Source organism: Macaca thibetana, chromosome 19 (genome assembly GCF_024542745.1).
Source record: "Macaca thibetana thibetana isolate TM-01 chromosome 19, ASM2454274v1, whole genome shotgun sequence".
Taxonomy (NCBI): domain Eukaryota; kingdom Metazoa; phylum Chordata; class Mammalia; order Primates; family Cercopithecidae; genus Macaca; species Macaca thibetana.
The window spans coordinates 11,867,757-11,893,140 of NC_065596.1; the positions used below are offsets into that span (position 1 = coordinate 11,867,757).

General features: G+C 54.1%; 5 protein-coding genes across 6 annotated transcripts in view; 3 read left to right on the forward strand and 2 right to left on the reverse strand.

The window, feature by feature from the left end:
* The window catches only part of RNASEH2A (ribonuclease H2 subunit A), a 239,428-nt gene that overhangs the window by 153,483 nt on the left and 60,561 nt on the right, over positions 1-25,384 (reverse strand). The window lies entirely within an intron of this gene.
* The window catches only part of GET3 (guided entry of tail-anchored proteins factor 3, ATPase), a 422,808-nt gene that overhangs the window by 85,991 nt on the left and 311,433 nt on the right, over positions 1-25,384 (reverse strand). The window lies entirely within an intron of this gene.
* On the forward strand, positions 70-1,478 carry WDR83OS (WD repeat domain 83 opposite strand). The gene is made up of 4 exons (XM_050770932.1): positions 70-205; positions 326-431; positions 934-1,031; positions 1,126-1,478. Exons 1-4 carry the CDS (start codon positions 156-158, stop codon positions 1,190-1,192), a joined length of 321 nt encoding a protein of 106 aa, XP_050626889.1. The 5' UTR covers positions 70-155; the 3' UTR covers positions 1,193-1,478.
* Positions 2,949-24,913, forward strand: MAN2B1 (mannosidase alpha class 2B member 1). 2 transcript variants are annotated; one of them, XM_050770091.1, is made up of 24 exons: positions 2,949-3,186; positions 3,925-4,027; positions 4,206-4,379; positions 5,052-5,245; positions 6,193-6,325; positions 6,567-6,712; positions 10,246-10,362; positions 13,110-13,195; positions 13,279-13,399; positions 13,479-13,557; positions 14,092-14,201; positions 14,598-14,705; positions 14,964-15,080; positions 15,953-16,138; positions 19,295-19,392; positions 19,485-19,602; positions 21,236-21,354; positions 21,446-21,547; positions 22,031-22,118; positions 22,243-22,323; positions 23,071-23,298; positions 23,848-24,003; positions 24,111-24,213; positions 24,697-24,913. In XM_050770091.1, the coding sequence occupies exons 1-24, from the start codon at positions 3,025-3,027 to the stop codon at positions 24,807-24,809; spliced, it is 3,042 nt and encodes a 1,013-aa protein (XP_050626048.1). In that variant the 5' UTR covers positions 2,949-3,024; the 3' UTR covers positions 24,810-24,913. The 2 variants fall into 2 exon arrangements, with proteins under 2 accessions (XP_050626048.1, XP_050626049.1); XM_050770092.1 differs by having other exon boundaries at positions 2,973-3,186; positions 13,113-13,195.
* Positions 24,328-25,384, forward strand: part of LOC126942542 (zinc finger protein 709) — a 143,994-nt gene continuing 142,937 nt past the window's right edge. The window contains exon 1 of the mRNA XM_050770256.1: positions 24,328-24,331. The gene's annotated coding sequence lies outside the window, so the exon portion shown is untranslated. The remainder of the gene's footprint in view (positions 24,332-25,384) is intronic.

Genomic DNA, 25,384 nt, shown 5'->3' on the forward strand with positions numbered 1-25,384 from the left:
AATTTCCGATCTCTGGGTAGGAGGAGTCCAAGCCTCTGTCATGAGGAACGGAAATGTGAGGGCCTCGGGTGTGACTCTAAAATCCACCCTCAGCTTGCACGCCGGAAGCTGCAATTTCTGCAGCGGAAGAGGCGTGACCTGGCCTTCGACTCGCTATGTCTACTAACAATATGTCGGACCCACGGAGGCCGAACAAAGTGCTTAGGTGAGGACGCCAGCGTCGTGGCCACGGGTTCGGGTTGGGGGTGTGGATCGGGGCCCTGGGAAGCGTCTGTCTATCCCGGGGACAGGACCTGAGCGCCCCTGACCCTCGAGCCTGTCGCAGGTACAAGCCCCCGCCCAGCGAATGTAACCCGGCCTTGGACGACCCGACGCCGGACTACATGAACCTGCTGGGCATGATCTTCAGCATGTGCGGCCTCATGCTTAAGGTGGGCGGGATTGAGCTTCTGTGGGTGTAGTTGGACCTGAGAACGAGGCCCGGGGGCGGGTTTGGAATGAAGCCGGGCGTCTTGGCATTGCTGATGAGGCAGGACCTGAGATCGGCCGGGAGTGGGGCTGGGATGACGCTGGGCCAAGAAAGCCCCAGTCTTTGGTGAAGTCAAGAATTCGGGTCAGGGCGGGGATGTGGCAGATTGGTCTGCGGGTGGGGCCAGGCTTTGAAGCAACTTGGAGGGGACTCGTGGAAAGGGGCAGGGTCTTAAGCATGTGGGATGTCAGAGTCTTGGCCCTGAGAGACGCAGTCCAGGCAGTAGGACTAGAAACCATGTATCTAGAGTATGCCATGAGCAGGTGGGACTGAGGAGTTCCGGGGGGCAAGGTCCCAGCTGCATCAGATGGAATCAGTGGGCATGAACTGGTGTCTGGAAAGGTGGCTTCGGGACTCATTGTTGTGCCTTTCACTGACCTGCCCACCCACCTACCTTTCCCCAGCTGAAGTGGTGTGCTTGGGTCGCTGTCTACTGCTCCTTCATCAGCTTTGCCAACTCTCGGAGCTCGGAGGACACGAAGCAAATGATGAGTAGCTTCATGTGAGACTTGGCCTAGAGAACGAGTGACTCTTGAGTAAGGGGTGGGGGGACTCCAGCCTGCCCATCCTGGACTGACACCTCTCTCCTGTCTCAGGCTGTCCATCTCTGCCGTGGTGATGTCCTATCTGCAGAATCCTCAGCCCATGACGCCCCCGTGGTGATATCAGCCTAGAAAGGTCACATTTTGGACCCTGTTTTATCCACTAGGCCTGGGCTTTGGCTGCTCAACCTGCTGCCCTCAGCTGCCATCCTGGACTTCCCTGAATGAGGCCGTCTCAGTGCCTCCAGCTGGATGGAGGGAACCTGGCCCTTTCCTAGGGAACACCCTAGGCCTACCCCTCCTGCCTCCTTTCCCCTGCCTGCTGCTGGGGGAGATGCTGTCCATGTTCTAAGGGTATTCATTTGCTTTCTTGTTGTCGCCTGTTAATAATAAAGTTTTTCACTCTGGCTGTCAGCCTCTTCTGTTCATTGGGGCGTTCCTTCTAGCTGGGGGAAAGGGCTCTAGCTCCATAGGCCTGGTGTGGAGCACCAGTCTGGAGACTTCTGGCTGTTCGCTTGCTTACTTCATAAACTTTGTGTCTTAAGTCAGGTGCTAGGAACAAGACAGTGACTTCTGCCCTCTGGCAACTCACCAGATGGCCCTGATGACCTAGATAATCTGGGCTTTGGTTTCCTTTTCTTTTTCTTTTTTTCTTAAAAAAAGATATGCCATGCAGGCTGAGTGCAGTGGCACAATCTCTGGTTACTGCACCCTCAAACTCCTGGGCTCAAGCAATCCTCCCATCTCAGCCTCCCATATAACTGGGACCACACATGCGTGCTACCATGCCCAGTTATTTATTTTATTTTATTTATTTATTTATTTTTTTATTTTTTTGAGACGGAGTCTCGCTCTGCCGCCCAGGCTGGAGTGCAGTGGCCGGATCTCAGCTCACTGCAAGCTCCGCCTCCCGGGTTCACGCCATTCTCCTGCCTCAGCCTCCCGAGTAGCTGGGACTACAGGCGCCGCCACCTCGCCCGGCTAGTTTTTTGTATTTTTAAAGTAGAGACGGGGTTTCACCGTGTCAGCCAGGATGGTCTCGATCTCCTGACCTCGTGATCCGCCCGTCTCGGCCTCCCAAAGTGCTGGGATTACAGGCTTGAGCCACCGCGCCCGGCCATTTTTGTTTTTTTGAGACAGAGTTTTGCTCTTGTTGCCCAGGCTGGCGTGCAATGGCATGATCTTGATCTCAGCTCACTGCAACCTCCGCCTCCCAGGTTCAAGCGATTCTCCTGCCTCAGTCTCCCAAGTAGCTGCGATTACAGGCATGTGCCACCATACTCAGCTAATTTTTGTATTTTTGCATTTTGTGTAAAATTACAAATTCTGTGTTTTCAAACCCGTCTCTACAAAACAACCCATGTTGCCCAGGCTGGTCTCAAACTCCCGGGCCCAAGCGATCCACCAGCCTGGGCCTCCCAAAGTGCTGGAATTGCAGGCTTGAGCCACTGCCCCTGGCCTGGGCTTTGTTTTCTATCAGAGAATGAACTGGTAGGAATTGGGAAAGGCATGAAAGACTCGGGGTCTTTCCCCACTTATCAGACCCCCTTTCCTCTCCGGAACACCCAGGGATCCTTCTCAACCAGGCTGGATCCCATCCCCGGTACTCCAAGGGTACTTACCCAACGTCCCAATCCCCACAGTATAGGACTCTTATCAAATCCTCCTCTTAGGCAAGCTAGGTCCTTCCAGGATTCCAAGCATTGCAAGACTCGTTATAGCCCGTGAGACGTCAAAGTCACCTTTAGCCCAACAAGTGCCCTGAGGGTGGCATTTTCCTACCTTCCTATGAGGACCCCCGGGATTGCCGAGTGCTACAGCCTCTGTCCCGTGAGCCGCCAGACCGCGCCCTGGCCCCGCCCCTGCCCCCCGATTGGCCCGGCCGGGTCTCGGGGCGGGGCGTTTGCTCGGCCTTTCCAGGGCCGTGGAACCCCAGGAGGAAGCTGCTGAGCCATGGGTTCCTACGCGCCGGCTGCGGGGGTCAGCGCTCGCGGCTGCCTGGACGCAGCAGGCCCCTGGACCATCTCCCGCGCCCTGCGGCCACCGCTCCCGCCTCTCTGCTTTTTCCTTTTGTTGTTGCTGGCGGCTCCCGGTGCTCGGGCCGGGGGATACGAGGTGAGTGGGGCCTCCGAGCGGAAACGTACAGGAGGCAGAGTGAAACACCAAATACAGTCTAGAGGTGTGGGTGGGTCTGTCCTGCGGGTGTCTAGTGAATGGCTGATGATATGACAGTGTGGTCTTAGTGCGTGCTTTGTGTCACTGCGAGGTCTGGCTGTGCGCATCTGAGTATGGGACTGTGTCTGATTGTACCTGCCTCTGTGTCTCCGGGATGCTTGCCTGGACTTTGCCTGCACTTAACTGTGGGATTGGAGGGGCAGGAGGTGGCAGGAGGTGAGCAGTGTATGTGTGGGGGGAGGTGCGGGCTGAGAGCTGGGACTCTAGAGTCTGCCTGAAATTCCAGCCTAGTTCTTCCACTTCCTAACTGTGTGACGCTGGGCAAGTCACCTATCCTCTCTGAGTCCCAGTGCTTTCATCTGGAAACTGAGGATAACATCACCCCACCTCCCAGGGTGACCGTCTGCTGTTGGCAAGTGCTGAACAAACGTCAGCTACTTCTATTATTGTTTTCCCAGAGTGTGAATGAGAGCTGCCCTATGGGTTTGTGCAAAGTGGGGGTTGTATCTGTGAGCACAACTATGTATGTGTGTGTCCTGCCTGGGAGGGCCTGGCCTCCTCGGCACATAGGCGAGATCAGGCCTCTCTGAGTCACTCACCTCTAGATCAAGCCTTACTTTGCAGCCCCTGACATCCGGGGTTATTGACAAGGTATGTGTGTTTGGGGTCCCTGTGCAGACATGCCCCACAGTGCAGCCGAACATGCTGAACGTGCACCTGGTGCCTCACACACATGATGACGTAGGCTGGCTCAAAACCGTGGACCAGTACTTTTATGGAAGTGAGTAGAGGATGGGGACTGGTCCCTGGGATCCCCATGGTCCGTGTAATCCCTTCTGGGTCCTGGACATTAGGGTGGAGCCAGTGTCACCCTAAGATCCAGGACTTGGGCTCCTGTGTCTAGGAATAACCCCCTTGGCTCTGCTGTGCCCTGAGAGCCTTATCCCTGTTATCCACAGTCAAGAATGACATCCAGCACGCCGGCGTGCAGTACATCCTGGACTCGGTCATCTCTGCCTTGCTGGCAGATCCCACCCGTCGCTTCATTTACGTGGAGATTGCCTTCTTCTCCCGTTGGTGGCACCAGCAGACAAATGCCATGCGGGAAGTCGTGCGAGACCTTGTGCGCCAGGGTGAGTCTGCCCCAAGGAAGTGAAAAGAGGAAGCCCAGCCCAGCTTCTGCTTCTGCATTTCTGGTTTCTGAGATTTTGTCATACCATGTGCAAGCTGTGCAACATGCATATCGCTCTGCCTGCCTGGACTCTCCATTTGGGGAACTCTTTTTTTTTTTTTTTTGAGACGGAGTGTCGCTCTGTCGCTCAGGCTGGAGTGCAGTGGTGCGATCTCCGCTCACTGCAAGCTCCGCCTCCCAGGTTCACGCCATTCTCCTGCCTCAGCCTCCCGTGTAGCTGGGACTACAGGCGCCCGCCAACACGCCCGGCTAATTTTTTGTATTTTAGTAGAGACGGGGTTTCACCGTGTTCGCCAGGATAGTCTCGATCTCCCGACCTCATGATCTACCCGCCTCGGCCTCCCAAAGTGCTGGGATTACAGGCGTGAGCCACCACGCCCGGCCGAGAACTCTTATACATCCCACAAGGCCCCATCTGCCATGCATCCTCTGGGAAGCCTGCCATGCAGGGGGGCCTCTTTCCCTTATCTGGGAACTATGGCCTGGGGGCGACCCCTCTTCTCCTTCCGCCAGAAATGAGTGCACAGGCAGGCTTTCACATTCCCAGTATCACCCACCCTGGTCCCACTCCTGGCTGTGACCACTGACCCCGACCTTGCCTGTCCTGGCACAGGGCGCCTGGAGTTCGCCAACGGTGGCTGGGTGATGAACGATGAGGCAGCCACCCACTACGGTGCCATCGTGGACCAGATGACACTCGGGCTGCGCTTTCTGGAGGACACATTTGGCAGTGACGGGCGACCCCGTGTGGCCTGGCACATTGACCCCTTCGGCCACTCTCGGGAGCAGGCCTCGCTGTTTGCGCAGGTGCGACCCGGGACCTCTCTTGGGCCCACCTCTTCACTCACTCTGGCTCCTCCCTCGCCCACTCAAACCCCGCCCTCTCCCTGCAATCTCACAAGGACCAGGCCCAAGCCTGTTGAAGCCCTGCCCCTTGAGTGAGGCCGTAAGGCCAGTGACTTTTGAGCTCTGGCCTCAGCCGGCTATGCCCAGCCCCAGGCGGACCCAGCTCCGGCTGACTCCACCCTCTCCCCTAATAGGCCCCCCTTCGTGTTCTGGCCCCACCCACTAGCTAGGATCATGGCTCCTCCCTAAACTGGGTGGCAAGTGGATGCCTAGGCTGCCTTGAAAACAGCTTCATTACCTGTGCTCAGACCCCATCCATCCTCAGGTTGTGGAAGGGGGAACCTCATTCCTGGAGTCAGGCCTGCTCTGAGCTTTGACAGCGCTGGGGAGGTGAACCTGGTTTCTGATGTTGGACCCGCCCTCTCCCTGCTAGCCCAGGGTAGTGAGTTCTGAAACTTCTCCAAGCTTGGAAATAAGCTGGAGGCCGCTCTGTTTCAGCCCTACGTTTTTTTGTTTTGTTTTGTTGATACATCCCTATCATCCTGCTGGAGTGCAGTGGTGCAATCCTAGCTCACTGTAGCCTCAATCTCCGGATTTAAGTGATTCTCCTGTCTCAGCCTCCGTAGTAGATGAGACTACAAGAGCGCACCACCACGCCTGGCTAATTTTTAAGTTTTTTGTAGAGACAGTCTGTCTGTGTTGTGCAGGCTGGTCTCAAAAACTCCTGGGTATAAGTGATCCTCTTGCTTTGGCCTCCCGGAAGGCTGGGATCACAGGCAAGAGCCATCACACTGACTTAGCTCTGCTTTTTAACCTGTGCTCTGACCTGTCCCTCCCAAGCAAAGGGGAGTTTGGTGGTGAGAGGGCTGGGCGCTAATTCACACTGCCTTTTCCTCCCCCATCCCCAGATGGGCTTTGACGGCTTCTTCTTCGGGCGCCTTGATTATCAAGATAAGCGGGTACGGATGCAGAAGCTAGAGATGGAGCAGGTGTGGCGGGCCAGTGCCAGCCTGAAGCCCCCGACCGCGGACCTCTTCACTGGTGAGGGGGCTTGGTGAGGGCAGGGCCAGCCATGGTGCCACACACTCAGAAGGGCCCTGGGCTTGATATCTGCTCTGCTGTCACTGTCCTGGAATTTCTGTATTCTGGGAACAAAGTCTCTGCATTTCCTTTTGCACTGGGATGCAAATTCTGAAGCCCATCCTGGGTGGGACATGGCAGGCTTTGAAACCACGGCAGGTCTGGGTGATGGGCCACCCCTTGAACCTGGTGTGACCTGCAGGTGTACTTCCCAACGGTTACAACCCGCCAATGAATCTGTGCTGGGATGTGCTGTGTGTCGATCAGCCAGTGGTAGAGGACCCCCGCAGCCCCGAGTACAACGCCAAGGAGCTGGTCGATTACTTCCTAAATGTGGCCACTGCCCAGGTAACCCTGGTGTCCAGAACCTTCAAGTCCGGTATATACAAAGCAATGAGCCCTTCCCATGGTACAGGCATCCCCCTAACACGTTATCTTTATTTTTAATTTTTTTGAGACAGAGTCTTACTCTGTCTCAAGGAGTGCAGTGGTGCGATCTCGGCTCACTGCAACCTCCGCCTCCTGGGTTCAAACAAGCACATCCAGCTAATTTTTGTATTTTTGCACTGGGGTCTCATCATGTTGGCCAGACTGGTCTTGAACTCCTGACCTCAAGTGATCCACCTGCCTTGGCCTCCCAAAGTGCTGGGATTACAGGCGTGAGCCACCATGCCTCTTTACTTTTAATTTATTTTTAATTAATTTTTTTAAGCTGGAATCTTGCTCTGTCACTCAGGCTGGAGAGCAGTGGCACGATCTCGGCTCACTGCAACCTCCACCTCCTACAATCAAGCGATTCTCCCACCTCAGCCTCCCAAGTAGCTGGGACTCCAGACGCACACCACCACATCCAGCTAATTTTTTGTATTTTTAGTAGAGATGGTGTTTCACCATGTTGTCCAGGCTGGTCTCAAACTCCTGAGCTCAAGTGATCTGCCTGCCTCGGACTCCCAAAGTGCTGGGATTACAGGTGTGAGCCACCACACCTGGCCTCTATTTTTAACATTCTTATTTATTTATTATTTATTATTATTTTTTTGAGACAGAGTCTTGCTCTTGTCACCCAGGCTGGAGTACAGTGGCGTGATCTCAGCTCACTGCAACCTCTGCCTCCCAGGTTCAAGCAATTCTCCTGCTACAGCCTCCTGAGAAGCTGGAATTACAGGCACCCGCCACCACGCCCAGCTAATTTTTGTAGTTTTAGTAGAGACAGGGTTTTGTCATGTTGCCCAGGCTGGTCTTGAACTCCTGACTTCAGGTGATCTGCCCGCCACAGCCTCCCAAAGTGCTGGGATTATAGGCGTGAGCCACTGTGCCCAGTCTTTTTTTTTTTTTTTTTTTTTTTTTTTTTGAGACGGAGTCTCACGCTGTTGCCCAGGCTGGAGTGCAGTGGCCGGATCTCAGCTCACTGCAAGCTCCGCCTCCTGGGTTCACGCCATTCTCCTGCCTCAGCCTCCTGAGTAGCTGGGACTACAGGCGCCCGCCACCGCGCCCGGCTAATTTTTTTTTTGTATTTTTAGTAGAGACGGGGTTTCACTGTGGTTTCGATCTCCTGACCTTGTGATCCGCCCACCTTGGCCTCCCAAAGTGCTGGGATTACAGGCTTGAGCCACCGCGCCTGGCCGCCCAGTCTATTTTTAACATTTTTATTGAGAATTCCTTTTTTGTTTTTTTGAGACTCACTCTGTCGCCCAGGCTGGAGTGCAGTGGCACAATCTCAGCTCACTGCAACCTCCACCTACTGGGTTCAAGCGATTCTCCTGCCTCAGCCTCCCGAGTAGTTGGGATTACAGGTGCCCACCACCACGCCCGGCTAAGTTTTATGTCTTTTTAGTAGAAAGGGGGTTTCACCATATTGGCCAGGCTGGTCTCGAACTTCTAACCTTGTGATCCACCAGCCTCAGCCTCCCAAAGTTCTGGAATTACAGGCATGAGCCACCGTGCCCAGCCTTTAACACTTTTTTTTTTTTTTTTTTTTTTTTTTTGAGATGGAGTCTCGCTGTGTCTCCCAGGCTGGAGTGCAGTGGCGTGATCTCGGCTCACTGCAAGCTCCGCCTCCCGGGTTCACGCCATTCTCCCGCCTCAGCCTCCCAAGTAGCTGAGACTACAGGCGCCCGCCACCACGCCCGGCTAGTTTTTTTTTGTATTTTTAGTAGAGACGGGGTTTCACCATGTTAGCCAGGATAGTCTTGATCTCCTGACCTCGTGATCCACCCGCCTTGGCCTCCCAAAGTGCTGGGATTACAGGCTTGAGCCACCGCGCCCGGCCTGCCTTTAACACTTTTATAAGTAAAAAAAATTATTTTTTCACAGAGACAACATCTTACCATGTGGCCCAGGCTGGTCTCAAATTCCTGAGCTCAAGTGATCCTCCTGCCTTGGCCTCCCAAAGTGCTAGGATTATAGGTGTGAGCCACCATGCCTGGCATAACACGGTCTCCTAAAAAATTTTTTTTTCCCTTTTTTTAAAAAATTGATGGCCAGATGCAGTGGCTCATGCCTGTAATCCCAGCACTTTGGGAGGCCGAGACGGGCAGATCATCTGGTCAGGAGTTCGAGACCAGCCTAGCCAACATGACGAAACCCTGTCTCCACTAAAAATATAAAAATTAGCTGGGTGTGGTGGTGCATGCCTGTAATCCCAGCTACTTGGGAGGCTGAGGCAAGAGAGTCGCTTGAACCTGGGAGGTGGAGGTTTCAGTGAGCCGAGATCACATCACTGCACTCCAGCTTGGGCAGCAGAGTGAAACTCTGTCTCAAAAAAAAAAAGAACGGCTGGGCGCGGTGGCTCAAGCCTGTAATCCCAGCACTTTGGGAGGCCGAGACAGGTGGATCACGAGGTCAGGAGATCGAGACCATCCTGGCTAACACAGTGAAACCCCGTCTCCACTAAAAAATACAAAAAACTAGCCGGGCGAAGTGGCGGGCGCCTGTAGTCCCAGCTACTCGGGAGGCTGAGGCGGGAGAATGGCGTGAACCTGGGAGGCGGAGCTTGCAGTGAGCTGAGATCCGGTCACGGCACTCCAGCCTGGGCGACAGAGCGAGACTCCGTCTCAAAAAAAAAAAAAAAAAAGAAAAAAAAAAAGAAAAAAAATTGTTTCAGATTAATATTTTTTTTCTTGAGACAGGGTATTACTATGTGGCCCAGACTGGTCTTAAATTCCTAGACTCAAGCGATCCTCCTGCCTCAGTCTCCTGAGCAGCTGGGATTACAAGTGTGAGCCCCTGTAATTATGTTCTCATGCCCCTTGGAGGAAGATGCTATTCTCTTCACCATCACCATGCCCCCCTCCTGGATTTTTTTTTTTTTTTTTTTGAGGCGGAGTCTCGCTCTGTCGCCCAGGCTGGAGTGCAGTGGCGCGATCTCGGCTCACTGCAAGCTCCGCCTCCCGGGTTCCCGCCATTCTCCTGCCTCAGCCTCCCGAGTAGCTGGGACTACAGGCGCTGCCACCATGCCCGGCTAATTTTTTTGTATTTTTAGTGGAGACGGGGTTTCATTGTGTTAGCCAGGATGGTCTCGATCTCCTGACCTCGTGATCCGCCCGTCTCGGCCTCCCAAAGTGCTGGGATTACAGGCTTGAGCCACCGCGCCCGGCCCTCCTCCTGGATTTATGTGCATTCCTCATTAGAAGAGATAGCATAGGCTGGGCAAGAGATAACATGACATGGTGCTTGGATGCCCTCTTCTAGGTAGTGGGTCCAAGAGAGCTGCTCAACAACCGGTGGCTACTTTTATCTGTGTCCCCACGCTCCCATGTGCCATACCTCCACCCATGCCTGTATGTGCACCCAACATCCTTGACCCCATATACATCAAAACACAGCCATACACAGGGATGGCCCAGGATCCTCTGGCCTCAGGACTCCCCTCTTGCCTGCAGGGCCGGCATTACCGCACCAACCACATTGTGATGACCATGGGCTCGGACTTCCAGTATGAGAACGCCAACATGTGGTTCAAGAACCTTGACAAGCTCATCCGGCTGGTAAACGCGCAGGTCAGTGTGCCTACCCTGTGGTACCCTTGTGCACATGTGCACTTGCATCCGGGGGCCTTGTGTCATGTGCATAGCTCTCAGTGCTGTCTTTGTTTTCTATTGTTCTATTGTGGTCATTCTATAACAAATGACCACACACGTAGCAGCTCAAAACAATGGAAATACATCGTTTTACAGTTCTGTAGGTAAGAAGTCCAGCATGAGGCTGGGCGTGATGGCTCACATCTGTAATCCCAGCACTTTGGGAGGCTGAGCCGGGCAGATCACGAGGTCAAGAGTTCAAGACCAGCCTGACCAACATGGTGAAACCCTGTCTCTACTAAAAATACAAAAATTAGCCAGCTGTGATGGTGCACGCCTGTAATCCCAGCTACTTGGGAGCCTGAGGCAGAGGAATTGCTTGAATCCGGGAGGCAGATGTTGCAGTGAGCTGAGATCACACCCCTGCACTCCAGCCTGGGCCACAGAGAAAGACTCTGTCTCAAAAAAAAAAAAAAAAAAATTCCAGCCTGAGTCTCACCAGGCTATAATCAAGGTGTTGGCAAGGCTGTGTTCTTTCTGCAGTCTCTAGGAGAGAATACAATTTCCTTGCTTTTTCCAACATCTAGAAGTTGCCCACATTCAAAGTCTCTTCTTGGCTCCATCTTCGAAGCCAGCCACACAGCATCTTTCTGACCCTGTTTCTGTAATCACATCCCTTTCTCTCATTCTCACCTCTTCTGCCTCCCTCTTCCACATTTTAATTTATTTATTTATTCAGAAACGGAGTGTTGCTCTGTCGCCCAGGCTGGAGTGCAGTGGCGTGCTCTCAGCTCACTGCAACCTCTGCCTCCCAGGTTCAAGTGATTCTTCTGCCTCAGCCGCCCAAGTAGCTGGGACTACAGTCGCGTGCCACCACTCACAGCTAATTTTTGTATTTTTAGTAGACAGGGTTTCACCATGTTGGCCAGGACGGTCTCGATCTCTTGACCTCGTGATCCACCCCGCTCGGCCTCTCAAGGTGCTGGGATTACAGATTTGAGCCACTGTATGGCCTAATTTCCCTACTTTAAGTTTAGCTGATGAACAACCTCAATTACATCTGCAACCTTAATTCCCCTTTTGCCATGTAATCTAACGTAGTAATAGCTTCTGGGGATTAGGACATGGACACTTTTGGGCAGTTATCATTTTACCCAATACAGATGTGTTAGTGTTTCGCACTAAGTGGCCTGTGGCTGTGGCTGTGTGCACAGTCACTCTCATCAGCACAGAAACTTGTCTCCCCTCTCCCATCTCAGGCACCCCTTCCCGTCAATCTTGTCCTCACTGCAGTGCAATCTCCATCCCCACCTTCCACTCGCTCCCTGCACTGCTATTTCACCAAAACAGCTCTTTTATGTCATTTATTTTTATTTATTTTTTCTTTTTAAAATTTTGTTTATTTATTTATTTATTTGTTTGTTTATTGAGCTAGAGGCTTGCTTTGTCACCCAGGCTGGAGTGCAGTGGTACAATCTTGGCTCACTGCAATCTCTGCCTCCTGGGTTCTAGCGATTCTCCTGCCTCAGCCTCCCAAGTAGTTGGGACTACAGGCATGTGCCACCAACCCTGGCTAATTTTTGTATTTTCAATAGACGCAGGGTTTCCCTATGTTGGCCAGGTTGGTCTCAAACTCCTGTCCTCAAGTGATCTGCCTACCTCGGTCTCCCAAAGTGCTGGGATTGTAATCTGAAGTGGGCGGATCACTTGAGGACAGAAGTTCGAGACCAGCCTGGCTAACACGATGAAACCTTGTCTGTACTAAAAATACGACAAATTAGCTGGGCGTGGTGGCACTTATCTATAAGACCAGCTACTCGGCAGGCTGAAGCAGGAGAATCGGTGGAACCTGGGAGGCAGAGGTTGCAGCAAGCTGAGACTGTGCCACTGCACTCCAGTCTTGGCGACAGAGTGAGACTCAGTCTCAAAAAAAAAAAAAAAAAAAAGTTTATTGAGTACCTACTGTATACACTGGGGACACAGCACGTGCAAAACAAACATCCTTTTCCTCATATAGGTCACTTTCTTCTTCCTCCACCTCGCTCAGGTGAAAGTGCACCTCCATTCATTATAAAAATTGTGTCTAGGCCGGGCATAGTGGTTTGCGTCTGTAATCCCAGCACTTTGGGAGGCTGAGGCGGGCGGATCACAAAGTCAGATCGAGACCATCCTGGCTAACACGGTGAAACCCCGTCTCTACTAAAAAATACAAAAAATTAGCCGGGCGTGGTGGCGGGTGCCTGTAGTCCCAGCTACTCAGGAGTTGAGGCTGGAGAATGGCATGAACCCGGGAGGTGGAGCTTGCAGTAAGCCGAGATTGGGCCACTGCACTCCAGCCTGGGTGACAGAGCGAGACTCCGCCTCAAAAAAAAAAAAAAATTTGTGTCTTTTGATAATCTGATGGTCCTGCAAAACGATTATTCCTGCCCTATAATGTCACACTTAATTTTTCCACAAAAGTTTTTAATAATAAAGTTGGAATTATTGTAAAAGTTTAGTAAAATTTCAGGTTTATTCTTGCATCTCCGAAATCCTTTTTAAAAAGGCTAGTGGTCATGTTTGACTTCAGCCAAAATTCATTTTCACATCCGACCATTGGCTTGGCCACCAAATGTGTATTTAGAGAAACTGAACCTATGGGATGCATGAATGTGCACACATGTGTGGAAGTGTGGGCCCCCGGGAAGGTGCGGACTCCCGAGGGCTCACTCCATCGCCTCCCCCAGCAGCAGGCAAAAGGAAGCAGTGTCCATGTTCTCTACTCCACCCCCGCTTGTTACCTCTGGGAGCTGAACAAGGCCAACCTCACCTGGTATTTGGGGAAACTGGGGAGCTTGGGGGGGTTGGCATGCCCCGTGGGTCATGACCCTGCCCTCAATGCCCCTGCCGCTGTAGGTCAGTGAAACATGACGACTTCTTCCCTTACGCCGATGGCCCCCACCAGTTCTGGACCGGTTACTTTTCTAGTCGGCCGGCCCTCAAACGCTACGAGCGCCTCAGCTACAACTTCTTGCAGGTGGGTAGGAGCCGGGCTAGAGGGGGCACACAGCCCCGAGGCCCGACCTGGGCACCCCAACATACCCCTCTGCCTCCAGGTGTGCAACCAGCTGGAGGCGCTGGTGGGCCTGGCGGCCAACGTGGGACCCTATGGCTCAGGAGACAGTGCACCTCTCAGTAAGCATTGGGCCCAAGAGAGGAAGAGGTTTGCGGCTGAAGCTGGAAACCACCCCAGGCCGCCCCTCTCGAGTTCCTTCTTTTTTTTTTTTTTTTTTTTTGAGACGGAGTTTCGCTCTGTCGCCCAGGCTGGGGTGCGGTGGCGCCCACGCCACCCAGGTTCACGCCATTTCGCTCTGTCGCCCAGGCTGGGGTGCGGTGGCAAGCCCCGCCTCCCAGGTTCACGCCATTCTCCTGGCTCAGCCTCCCGAGTAGCTGGGATTACAAGTGCCCGCCACCACGCCCGGCTATTTTCAGTAGAGATGGGGTTTCACCGTGTTAGCCAGGATGGTCTTGATCTCCTGACCTCGTGATCTGCCCGCCTCTGCCTCCCAAAGTGCTGGGATTACAGGCGTGAGCCACCGCGCCCGGCCGTCCTCGAGTTCCTTCATAAAGCCTCTAAGAACCCTGCCCGCCAGCACCGGACCTTTCGCTTCCCCTTGGGGTCCGAGCTGAGTCCCGCAGAACCTCACCGGACTCATTGTCTATGAGCAGATAAGGCGATGGCCGTGCTCCAGCATCACGACGCTGTCAGTGGCACCTCCCGCCAGCACGTGGCAGACGACTACGCACGCCAGCTTGCTGCAGGCTGGGGGTCTTGCGAGGTGCGCGGGACGGGACTTGGGAGACATGGGGGTGGAGACACGAAGGGGCGGGGCCGGGGCCTGGGAAAGAAGGGACAGGGACAGGTGTGACGTGTAACCGAGAGCGGTGTGGCGGGCTACAAGGGCTCGTGGGGGCGGGGCTTGTAGGAGGCAGGGAAAGATTCAGTAACGGGGCGGGGCCTTGGAGGGGAAAAGGAGGCGGGGCGTGGGCAAGAGGAGGCGGAGACAGCTATGGGGCATAGTCAAGGGCAGCAGGGCTGGGCTAGAAGGGCTTGTGGGGCGAGTCTTGAGGGAGGCGGGACACAGACCGGAACGGGGCGGAGCCGGAGAGGAGAGGGAAGGAGTCAGATAGGCCAGGCGTCCAGAACCCACTGGTCCCTTTGCGCTCTTCCGCAGGTTCTCCTGAGCAACGCGTTGGCGCGGCTCAGAGGCTTCAAAGATCACTTAACCTTCTGCCGACAGCTAAACATCAGCATCTGCCCGCTCAGCCAGACGGCGGCGCGCGTGAGCCGGGACGGGAGGGGTGGATCTTGGGCAGATAGGCTTTAGAGGAGGTAGTTGGAAAATGTTTTTGGAGGACTATACTGGAGTGAAATTACGTGGGCTGCGACGCTGGGTCAGGACAGAGACCAACGCATCTCGAGGGGGCTTGGCGTGATGGGCTGTGACCGTACCAGGACCACCCAGGGGCATTTCTGTGCAAAGTGGGTGGGTTTGGAGAAGGCCTGCTGTGACCCGTGCCCTCTCTGACCGCCCCCCCAGTTCCAGGTCATCGTTTATAATCCCCTGGGGCGGAAGGTGAATTGGATGGTACGGCTGCCGGTCAGCGAAGGCGTTTTCGTTGTGAAGGACCCCAATGGCAGGACAGTACCCAGCGATGTGAGCCCAGACAACGAATATTCCCCCGCTGGAACCCCTCCCACATGGGCATTTCCTCGTCGCCCTCATGGATACCGCCTGCCTCCATGAATACCTCCCACTCATACATATCTCTTCCCCGCTCTTGTATCTTCTCCCTCTGCCCCTTAATATCAGTCTCCCCTTGGGAACATCTGCCTCCTGTGAGTGGTCCTCCCTTTTTTTTTTTGAGACAGAGTCTCGCTCTGTCACCAAGGCTGGAGTGCAGTGGCGCGATCTCGTCTCACTTCAGCCTCCGACTGCCGGGTTCAAGTGAGTCTCATGCCTCAGCCTCCCGAGTAGCTGGGATTACAGGCATGCGCCACCACGCCCGGCTAATTTTTGTATTTTTAGTAGAGACAAGGTTTCACAATGTTGGTCAGGGTGGTCTCGAACTCCTGACCTCATGATCTAACCTCCTCGGCCTCCCAAAGTGCTGGGATTACAGGCATGAGCCACCGTGCCTGGCTGGTCCCCCATTTTAATACCCTGCTCCCCCAGGAAAATTTATTGCTGTTTATGGACATCTCCTTCATTCCAGAAAACGTCCTCCCCCAAACCTCTTCCTCTCCTGAGAACCTGCCTCGAGGGTTTCTTCCCCTACTTCCTCCTTCACTCCCCTACTTCACTCCTTCACTCCATAGTCTCTCTGCCCTCCCAGTGGGTTTTTTTCCACCTGGTGAATCTTCTCTGCAATCATTTCCTTGGAATCTGACTGTCCCCCCACCACCACACACACCTCCATTTCCTTTCCCCATCTCAGGACTCTTTTCCTTCCTTGAGTTTGTTGTCTCCATGCATGTATGGCTTTCCGTGGGTACTCTTGACTCAGTTTCCCTCCTCCTTTATCCAAGGTGGTGATATATCCCAGCTCAGACAGTCAGGCGCACCCTCCGGAGCTGCTGTTCTCAGCCTCACTGCCCGCCCTGGGCTTCAGCACCTATTCAGTAGCCCAGGTGCCTCGTTGGAAGCCCCAGGCCCGCGCACCCCAGCCCATCCCCAGGAGATCCTGGTCCCCTGCTTTAACCATCGAAAATGAGGTGAGACCCCATTTCAATCCCCTTTCCTGTGACAAATTTGAAGTGTCATGGTAAGCTGTGTGGACTCTGGGTCAGCAGGTTCCTAGGCTCATGACCTCCTGTCACCACTCCAATCATTGTGTGTCCTTGAGCAAGTGACCTCTGTCGGAGCCTCAGTGTCCTTTCCTGGGATTGTTATGAGGACCCAGTGTGATCATGGGTGACACTTGACAGATAGGTCAGAGCTGGAGGCAGGTGGTGGTTTGCAGTTTTCAGGGAATGTGTTCCTGATAAAGGTGACATTTAAGATATGACCTGAGGGAAGGAGTCATGTGGCTGTTTGGAGGACGAGAGATCCAGGTGGGGAGAGAATAACAGGCGCAAAAGCCCTCAGGCAGGAGAGTGTGCAGAATCCCAGGAGCCACAAGGAACCCAGTGTGGCTGAAGCAGGGTGAACGGGTGACAGGTCAGACCTTGAGGGCCTTGAGGACCAAAAGGAAGACTTTGGCTTTTGCCAGTCATTGTTGCTCATGTGTCTAAGCCTAGCTCTTTGGGAGGCTGAAGCAGGAGGATCACTTGAGCCCAGGAGTTGTCCCAGCTAATTTGGAGGCCCAGATGGGAGGTTTGAGCTGGGGAGTTTGAGGTTGCAGTGAGCTGTGACTATCCCACTGTACTCCATCCTGGCAACAGAGCGAAACCCTGTCTGAAAAGAATAATAATAAAATAGGCCGGGCATGGTGGCTTATACCTGTAATTCTAGCACCGTGGGAGGCCGAGGTGAGTGGATCTACTGAGCTCAGGAGTTTGAGACCAGCTTGGGCAACATGGTGAAACCCAGTCTCTACAAAAAATACAAAAAATTAGCTGGGCGTGGTGGTAATGTCTGTAATCCCAGCCACTTGGGGGCTGAAGAAGGAGGATTGCTTGAGCCCAGGTGGCAGAGGTTGCAGTGAGCCGAGATCATGCCACTGCACTCCAGCCTGGGTGACAAAGTGAGACCCTGTCTCAAAAAATAAAATAAAAGAAGTTTTGTAGTTGGACTGTTCATGTTAGGAAGAAAACATCTTTTTTATATTTTTATTAAAATGAAAGAAAAGAGGCTGGGCACAGTGGCTCATGCCTTTAATCCCAACATTTTGGGAGGCCGAGGCGGGTGGATCACGAGGTCAGGAGATCGAGACCATCCTGGCGAACACGGTGAAACCCCGTCTCTACTAAAAATACAAAAAGATTAGCTGGGCGTGGTGGCGGGCGCCTGTAGTCCCAGCTACTCAGGAGGCTGAGGCAGGAAAATGTCGTGAACCTGAGAGGCGGAGCTTGCAGTGAGCCGAGATTGCACCACTGTACTCCACAGCCTGGGCAACAGAGCCAGACCCCGTCTGAAAAAAAAAAAAAAAAAGGAAAGAAAAGAAGTTAAAACATTCCCACAGGCCTCTAAAAGTCTTGTGAGTTCTGGCATTGTGGTTCACACATCAGATGCCCAAGCCCTGGTCTGCAGCAGAGGAGGGCTTTGATGGGACTTAGGGTGTCACAGGTGTGCTCTGGCTGTTGTGGGGAACAGATTGTAGGCAGCCAGTGTGGAAGTGCCGGCACCTGGAAGGGGTTGACTGCACTAGCCCTGGAAGGCCACGGAGGTGGTAAGAGGTGGTGAGATTGAAAATAAGGTTGGGGTGGGCATGGTGGCTCATGCCTGTAATCCCAGGACTTTGGGAGGCTGAGGTGGGCAGGTGACCTGAGGTCAGGAGTTTGAGACCAGCCTGGCCAACAGAGTGAAACCTGGTCTCTACCAAAAATACAAAAATTAGCTGGGCGTGGTGGTGTATGTTTGTAGTCCCAGCTACTCTGGAGGGAGAGGCAGGAGAATCGTTTGAACCCAGGACGGGGAGGTTGCAGTGATCACGCCACTGCACTCCAGCCTGGGGGACAGAGCAAGACTCTGTCTCAAAAACAAACAAAAAAGAGAAAATCAGGTTGAATGGCTGGGTATGGTGGGCTGCTTGAGCCCAGGGCTTGGAGACTAGCCCCAGGCAACACAGTGGGACCCCATCTCTAGAAAACAAATTTAATTTAATTTTTTTTCTTTAAATTTAGTAGAGAGAGAGTTTCACTGTGTTGGCCAGGCTGGTATCAAACTCCTGACCTCAGGTTATCTACCCAACTCGGTCTCCCAAAGTTCTGGCCCTAAAAAAACTTTAAATTGAAAAAAAAGGGGCCGGCGCGTTAGCTCATGCCTGTGATCCCAGCACTTTGGGAGGCTGAGGCAGGTGTATCACAAGGTCAGAAGTTCGAGACCAGCCTGGCCAATATGGTGAAATCCCGTCTCTAGTGAAAATACAAAAATTAGCCAGGCATGGTGGCATGTGCCCGTAGTCCCAGCTATTCGGGAGGCTGAGGCAGGAGAATTGCTTGAACCCGGGAAGCAGAGGTTGCAGTGAGCCAAGATCACACCACTGCACTCCAGCCTGGGCGATAGAGCAAGACTCAGTCTCAAAACAAAACAAAACAAAACAAAAAAACCCAGGCCGGGTGCAGTGGCTTACGCCTGTAATCCCAGCCCTTTGGGAGGCCAAGGCGGATGGATTACCTGAGGTCAGGAATTCGAGACCAGCCTGACCAACATTGCAAAACCCCGTCTCTACCAAAAATACAAAAATTAGCCAGGCGTGGTGGCTTGCACCTGTAATCCCAGCCACCCAGGAGGGTGAGGCAGGAGAATTGCTGGAACCCAGGGAGCTGAGGCTGTAGTGAGCTGAGATTGCGCCACTGCACTCCAGCCTGGGCGTCTTTAAAAAAAAAAAAAAAAGGTCCAGCTGGGCGTGGTGGCTTATGCCTGTAATCCTAGTACTTTGGGAGGCCAAGGTGGGCAGATCACTTGAGGTCAGGGGTTCGAGACCAGCCTGGCCAACATGGTGAAACGCCTTCTCTACTAAAAATCCAAAAATTAGCCAGGGAGGGTGGCGGGCGCCTGTAATCCCAGCTACTCAGGAAGCTGAGGCACGAGAATCACTTGAGCCCGGGAGGTGGAGGTTGCAGTGAGCCAAGATTGCACCACTGTACTCTAGCCTGGGCGACAGAGTGAGACTCAGTCTCAAAAAACAAACGAACAAAAAAAAAACAAAACACACACATACACAAACACACACACACAAACCCATCTGTGGACCCTTCTCTGCCCAGCACATCCGGGCAACGTTTGATCCTGACACAGGGCTGTTGATGGAGATTATGAACATGAATCAGCGACTCCTACTGCCTGTTCGCCAGACCTTCTTCTGGTAAGGGAGGATCACCAGGCCTGAGGGTGGGGTGGTGATGCTCAGCTTGGAGCTAGGGCCCCTTACCTGACTCTCACCTCCCCCAACCCCAGGTACAACGCCAGTATAGGTGACAACGAAAGTGACCAGGCCTCAGGTGCCTACATCTTCAGACCCAACCAACAGAAACCACTGCCTGTGAGCCGCTGGGCTCAGATCCGCCTGGTGAAGGTCAGGGACTAGGAATGATGAGTGGGCAGTTGGGAATGGGGGAGTTAGGGAGCCCAGGAGGGTGGTGGGCCATGTGTAGCGTGAGGGTAGGGGAGGATTTACTTTTCCTTCAGATCAGTGGACTAAGACCCACAGATCAGCGGGGGGAATATTTGACGGTCCTCCCATAGAGTTGATATTCATGGCTGGTTGTATGAGAGTCTCCCCGTAGGACACATACAAAGCCATTCTCATCCGCTGTGGACATTTACATACTTAGTTTTAGAAATCGGGGGTGGGGCATTCCCACTTGGCCTGTGAATCAGGAGAGCCAAATATCACTGCTTGAAGAATTCACCAAAGTCTGTAGTAAGAGGAGCTTATATCTGGAGTGGATATTTGAGAGTCCACCCTTGGATTGATTGGGTTTGCGTGAGTCTCAGGGTGAATGCTTGTGGGTGCATCTGGCTAGGGACAGGGGGTTCCCAGGGCCTCTCATTGATGTTTGACTTTCATAGATGGCAAAACTCACATTTGTTCACATTCAAGAGCCTCGAATTTCATGTGAGTCCCTTTTAAATGAATGTCTGCATATCTGGGTCACTGTATTAGGATATACAGTTGTGCCTGTTCTAACAGAGTTACCCAAATTAACTGTGAGTAGAATAAGATAGAAGATTCTTTTCTTCTAACAAACAGTCTGGCTGTTAGTCCAGAGAAGGTGGGGTAGTTCCATAATCACCCAGGACTTCCTCTTCTATCTCATTGCTCTGCCTTCTCCAGTATTCAGTTTCCACCTCATGGTCCAAGATGGCTGCTAAAGCTCCAACCGCCACATCTGTATTTGAGTCAGTAGCAGAGGGACAGGAGCAAGGAACATTGTTGACACCACTTGGATCACTTTCTATGGGGCAAACTGTGGTCACTCAGCTACTGATAGCCTCAGGGAAGACTGGACAATGTAGTCTTTATCCTAGGTAGCCATGTGCCACGCTAGAATCCTATTCTATGGGGCAATGGTGAACAGGAGGCATTTATGCCACACTCAAGAGTGATGTGGCAAGCCAGGTGCAGTGGCTCATGCCTGTACTCCCAGCACATTGGGAGACTGAAGCAGGAGGATCGCTTGAGTGCAGGAGTTCAAGACCAGGTGGGAGCATTTGCTGATCAGGTGCCTACATAGTGATGCCCTGTCTCAAAAAAAGCAAAAAAAGAAAAAAAAAGAGGCCGGGTGCGGTGGCTCATGCCTGTAATCCCACCACTTTGCGAGGCCAAGGCAGGTGGATCATCTGAGGTCAGGAGTTCGAGACAAGTCTGGCCAACATGGATAGAAACCCCATCTCTACTAAAAATACAAAAATTAGCCGGGGATGGTGGCAGGTGCCTGTCATCCCTCTACTCGGGAGGCTGAGGCGGGAGAATTGCTTGAACCCAGGAGGCGGAGGTTGCAGTGAGCCGAGATCGTGCCACTGCACTCCATCCTGGGCAAGAGAGCAAAACTCTGTCTCAAAAGAAAAAAGAATTATGTGGCAGTGACTAAAGGTTGACCCTGATGTAGGCTTTAATGCGGTTTATGGCCAGGGTGAGGGGACATTTGTAGGACTCACCTCTGCTAAGGTACAGGCTGACACCCACCTCACCCGTGTGCCTGCAGACGCCCTTGGTGCAGGAGGTGCACCAGAACTTCTCAGCCTGGTGTTCCCAGGTGGTTCGCCTGTACCCAGGACAGCGGCATCTGGAGTTGGAGTGGTCGGTGGGGCCGATACCTGTGGGGTGAGTGGCACAGGCTGGGAGAGGGGTGTGGAAGCAAGGGCAGAGTGGGGTTTATCCAAGGCTCACAACTTTGCCATCCCATTGGGTACAGTGACACCTGGGGGAAGGAGGTCATTAGCCGTTTTGACACACCGCTGGAGACAAAGGGACGCTTCTACACAGACAGCAATGGCCGGGAGATCCTGGAGAGGAGGTAGGGGGTGACTGAGAGCACTGAGGGGGTTGTTTGTGGTGTGTTGGGGCCCAGGGTTGATGGGGGAGTTTGCTGATTACATGAGCATTGGAGACAGAGGATGAAGGGAGAGTGAAGAGTGGGGGAGCCAGGCCGGGTACGGTGGCTCATGCCTGTAATCCCAACACTTTGGGAGGCTAAGGTGGGCGGATCACGAGGTCAGGAGATCGAGACCATCCTGGCTAACACGGTGAAACCTCATCTCTACTAAAAATACAAAAAGTTAGCCAGGTGTGGTGGCGGGCGCCTGCAGTCCCAGCTACTCGAGAGGCTGAGGCAGGAGAATGGTGTGAACCCGGGAGGCAGAGCTTGCAATGAGCCGAGATCACGCCACTGCACTCCAGCCTGGGCAACAGAGCGAGACTCCATCTCAAAAATAATAATAATATAAAAAAGAGCGGGGGAGCCAGACCCCAAGCCTGACCAGCTCACCCCCAACCGCAGGCGGGATTATCGACCCACCTGGAAACTGAACCAGACGGAGCCCGTGGCAGGAAACTACTATCCAGTCAACACCCGGATTTACATTACGGTAGCTCTCCCCCACCGTGCACCTCCCCACCTCGATAGAAAGGGAATCACCCCTTATCTGCAGCATCTCAAGGCTGCCTGGGGTTGGGGTTGACTGCCCTCCACTCTCACCCTTCAACCCCCAGGATGGAAAGATGCAGCTGACTGTGCTGACTGACCGCTCCCAGGGGGGAAGCAGCCTGAGAGATGGCTCGCTGGAGCTCATGGTGAGTGGGTCAGAGCCCCATCCGAGCCAGGGTCCTCCCAACCTGGCCCCCTGCTGGACCTTGAAGGCTGTTTCTGGCCCAGTTCTCTGCTTTCAGGCCCCACTAAGCTGAGGACTCCGTTTCTTTCTTTTCTTTTCTTTTTTTCTTTTCTTTTCTTTGAGATGGAGTTTTGCTCTTGTTGTCCAAACTGGAGTGCAATGGTGCTATCTCAGCTCACTGCAACCTCTGCCTCCCAGGTTCAAGCGATTCCCCTGCCTCAGCCTTCCGAGTAGCTGGGATTACAGGCACACACCATCACGCCTGGCTAATTTTGATATTTTTAGTAGAGATGGGGTTTCACCATGTTGGCCAGGCTGGTCTGGAACTCCTGACGTCAGGTGATCCACCCACCTCGGCCTTCCAAAGTGCTGGGATTACAGGCGTGAACCACCGCACCCGGCCGAGGACTCCATTTCTATGTGCGAATTTTCCTCTCCGTTTTTCTCCATTTCCTACCCAGGCTCCCTCCAGGCTCTGACGTGCCATATCCAGGCCCCCCTGTTAGGCACTTACCTCCCTCCGGCCTGGTTCCCATGCCTACTTGGATCCTGCCTCTGCTGGGGTTGCCCTACCAGACCCTCACCTCATCATCTGTTCCTCCCACCCTTTAATTTCTCTTGACATTCCCACACGCCCTTACCCAGTTTCTAGCCCAAGGACACCCACAAACCCACGACTCTCACCCCCTCCTGGCCACTCTCCCCCCAGGTGCACCGAAGGCTGCTGAAGGACGATGAACGCGGAGTTTCGGAGCCACTAATGGAGAACGGGTCGGGGGCGTGGGTGCGAGGGCGCCACCTGGTGCTGCTGGACACAGCCCAGGCTGCAGCTGCCGGGCACCGGCTCCTGGCCGAGCAGGAGGTCCTGGCCCCGCAGGTGGTGCTGGCCCCGGGTGGCGGCGCCGCCTACAATCTCGGGGCTCCTCCGCGCACGCAGGTGAGGGGCAGCGGGGTGGGCAGAGAGGACCGGAATGAAGTCTACCAGGGAGCCGGGTTTGGTTGCAGATTTTCCTAATTAGCCCCAAACCCTCGGGCCAGCCCCATCCCCTGGACAGTCCCCGCCCAGTGCCCGCCCCTCCCAACCCGCCTGGACTGTGGTAGAGGCACAGCTGTAGCTCAGGCCCCTAAACCACCTCCTCACCTCCGGCCCCGTCCATTCACTTTAACCCCGCTCCCGCCCTCACCTTCTCACCTCCCCCAGGCTCTGTCCCGCCTCACCCCGCCCCGCGGCTTCAGCCCCGCCATAACTCCCAGAGTCTCAAGTCACATCAGTTCTACTCCGTCGGAACTCGAACCCTAACTCCGACCCATCTCCCTATTGGCTCAGCCCTCCCTGTCACGGCCCTGGCCTCTCCTCTCGGCTGAGCCTGCCCTTCTCCGGCGAAACCCCGCCCCTACAACCTAGCCCTGCCTCCTGACCTGGCTCAGCCCCCTTCTCCATCCAGGCCCCGCCCCCTCAAACTCAGCCCCGCCGTCTCTCCCGCAGTTCTCCGGGTTGCGCAGGGAGCTGCCGCCCTCGGTGCACCTGCTCACGCTGGCTAGCTGGGGCCCCGAGATGTTGCTGCTGCGCTTGGAGCACCAGTTTGCCGTGGGAGAGGATTCCGGACGTAACCTGAGCGCCCCCGTTACCTTGAACTTGAGGGTGAGAAGGGCAGAATTGAGAAGGAGATCGGAGAGAGGCAAGAAAGAGGGAGAGAAGGGAAACCTGGCTTTGCTCCAACTCATCTGGGCCCATCCCCTTCCCCGCAGGACCTGTTCTCCACCTTCACCATCACCCGCCTGCAGGAGACCACGCTGGTGGCCAACCAGCTCCGTGAGGCAGCCTCCAGGCTCAAGTGGACAACAAACACAGGTGGGGCCCTGGTCAGGGGTAGGGAAGGGGTGGAGTCTTACCTGGGGCCGGCAGGTGGGGGCAATGTGTGAGGCATGGGATGTTGGCCAGGACCCAAAAGGATCATGAGGGTATGGGGGCAGAGTCCAGATCCAGGTTAGGGCTTAACGGATCTGAAATGGGTACGGCAAACTGGGAATGGGTCTTGAGGTTTGTGGGTGGTGTTTATTCCCTAGAACAAGATTTGAAAACCCCCATTCGTGTCTGGTTCTGGGAGGGTGTCCATCACCCCTGGGGTCAGATTGAGGGTATGAGGACAGTGGCCAGGCATTGGACCTGGGAGTGTATTCAGGGCTGGGGAAGCAGGTTAGGAGTCTGGGATTGAGGCCCTGGAGACAGATTCGGGGATGTGCAGCTGTGTCCAGAACCAGGGGAGGAAGCATAGTGGGGTAAGTCAGAGGAAGTCTGCACCCCCTCACTCCTCCTTCCCCCACACCTCTCCAGGCCCCACACCCCACCAAACTCCCTACCAGCTGGACCCGGCCAACATCACGCTGGAACCCATGGAAATCCGCACTTTCCTGGCCTCAGTTCAGTGGAAGGAGGTGGATGGTTAGGTCTGCTGGGATGGCCCCTCCAAGCCCAAGCCCCCTGCTCCGGGGGCAGAGCAGACTCTCTCCTCTTGGGGCTGCTGCCATTAAAATGCTACTACTAAGACTCAGGTCACTCTGTGACTGAGTGTGGGTTTTTTTTGTTTGTTTGTTATTTGCTTGTTGGAGGGGGACAGAATTTATAACCCACAGCCGGGTGTGGTGGCTTGCTCTTATAATCCTAACAACTCTGGAGACTGAGAAGGGAGAATCACTTGAGCCCAGGAGATCTAGACTAGCCTGGGCCACAAAATGAGGCCCTGTCTGTACAAAAAATTTAAAAAATTAGCCGAGTGTGGTGACAGGTGTCTGTATTCCCAACTACTTGAGAGAATTGCTTGAGCACAGGAGGTCAGGGCTGCAGTAAGTGATAATCACACCGCTGCACTCCAGCCTGGGGAAGAGAGCCAGATCCTATCTCTTTGTGTGTGTGTGGTGGCGGGGGTGGGGGACGGAGTCTTTCTCTGTTGCCTAGGCTGGAGTGCAGTGGCCCGATCTTGGCTCACTGCAACCTCTGCCTCCCGGGTTCTAGCGATTCTCTT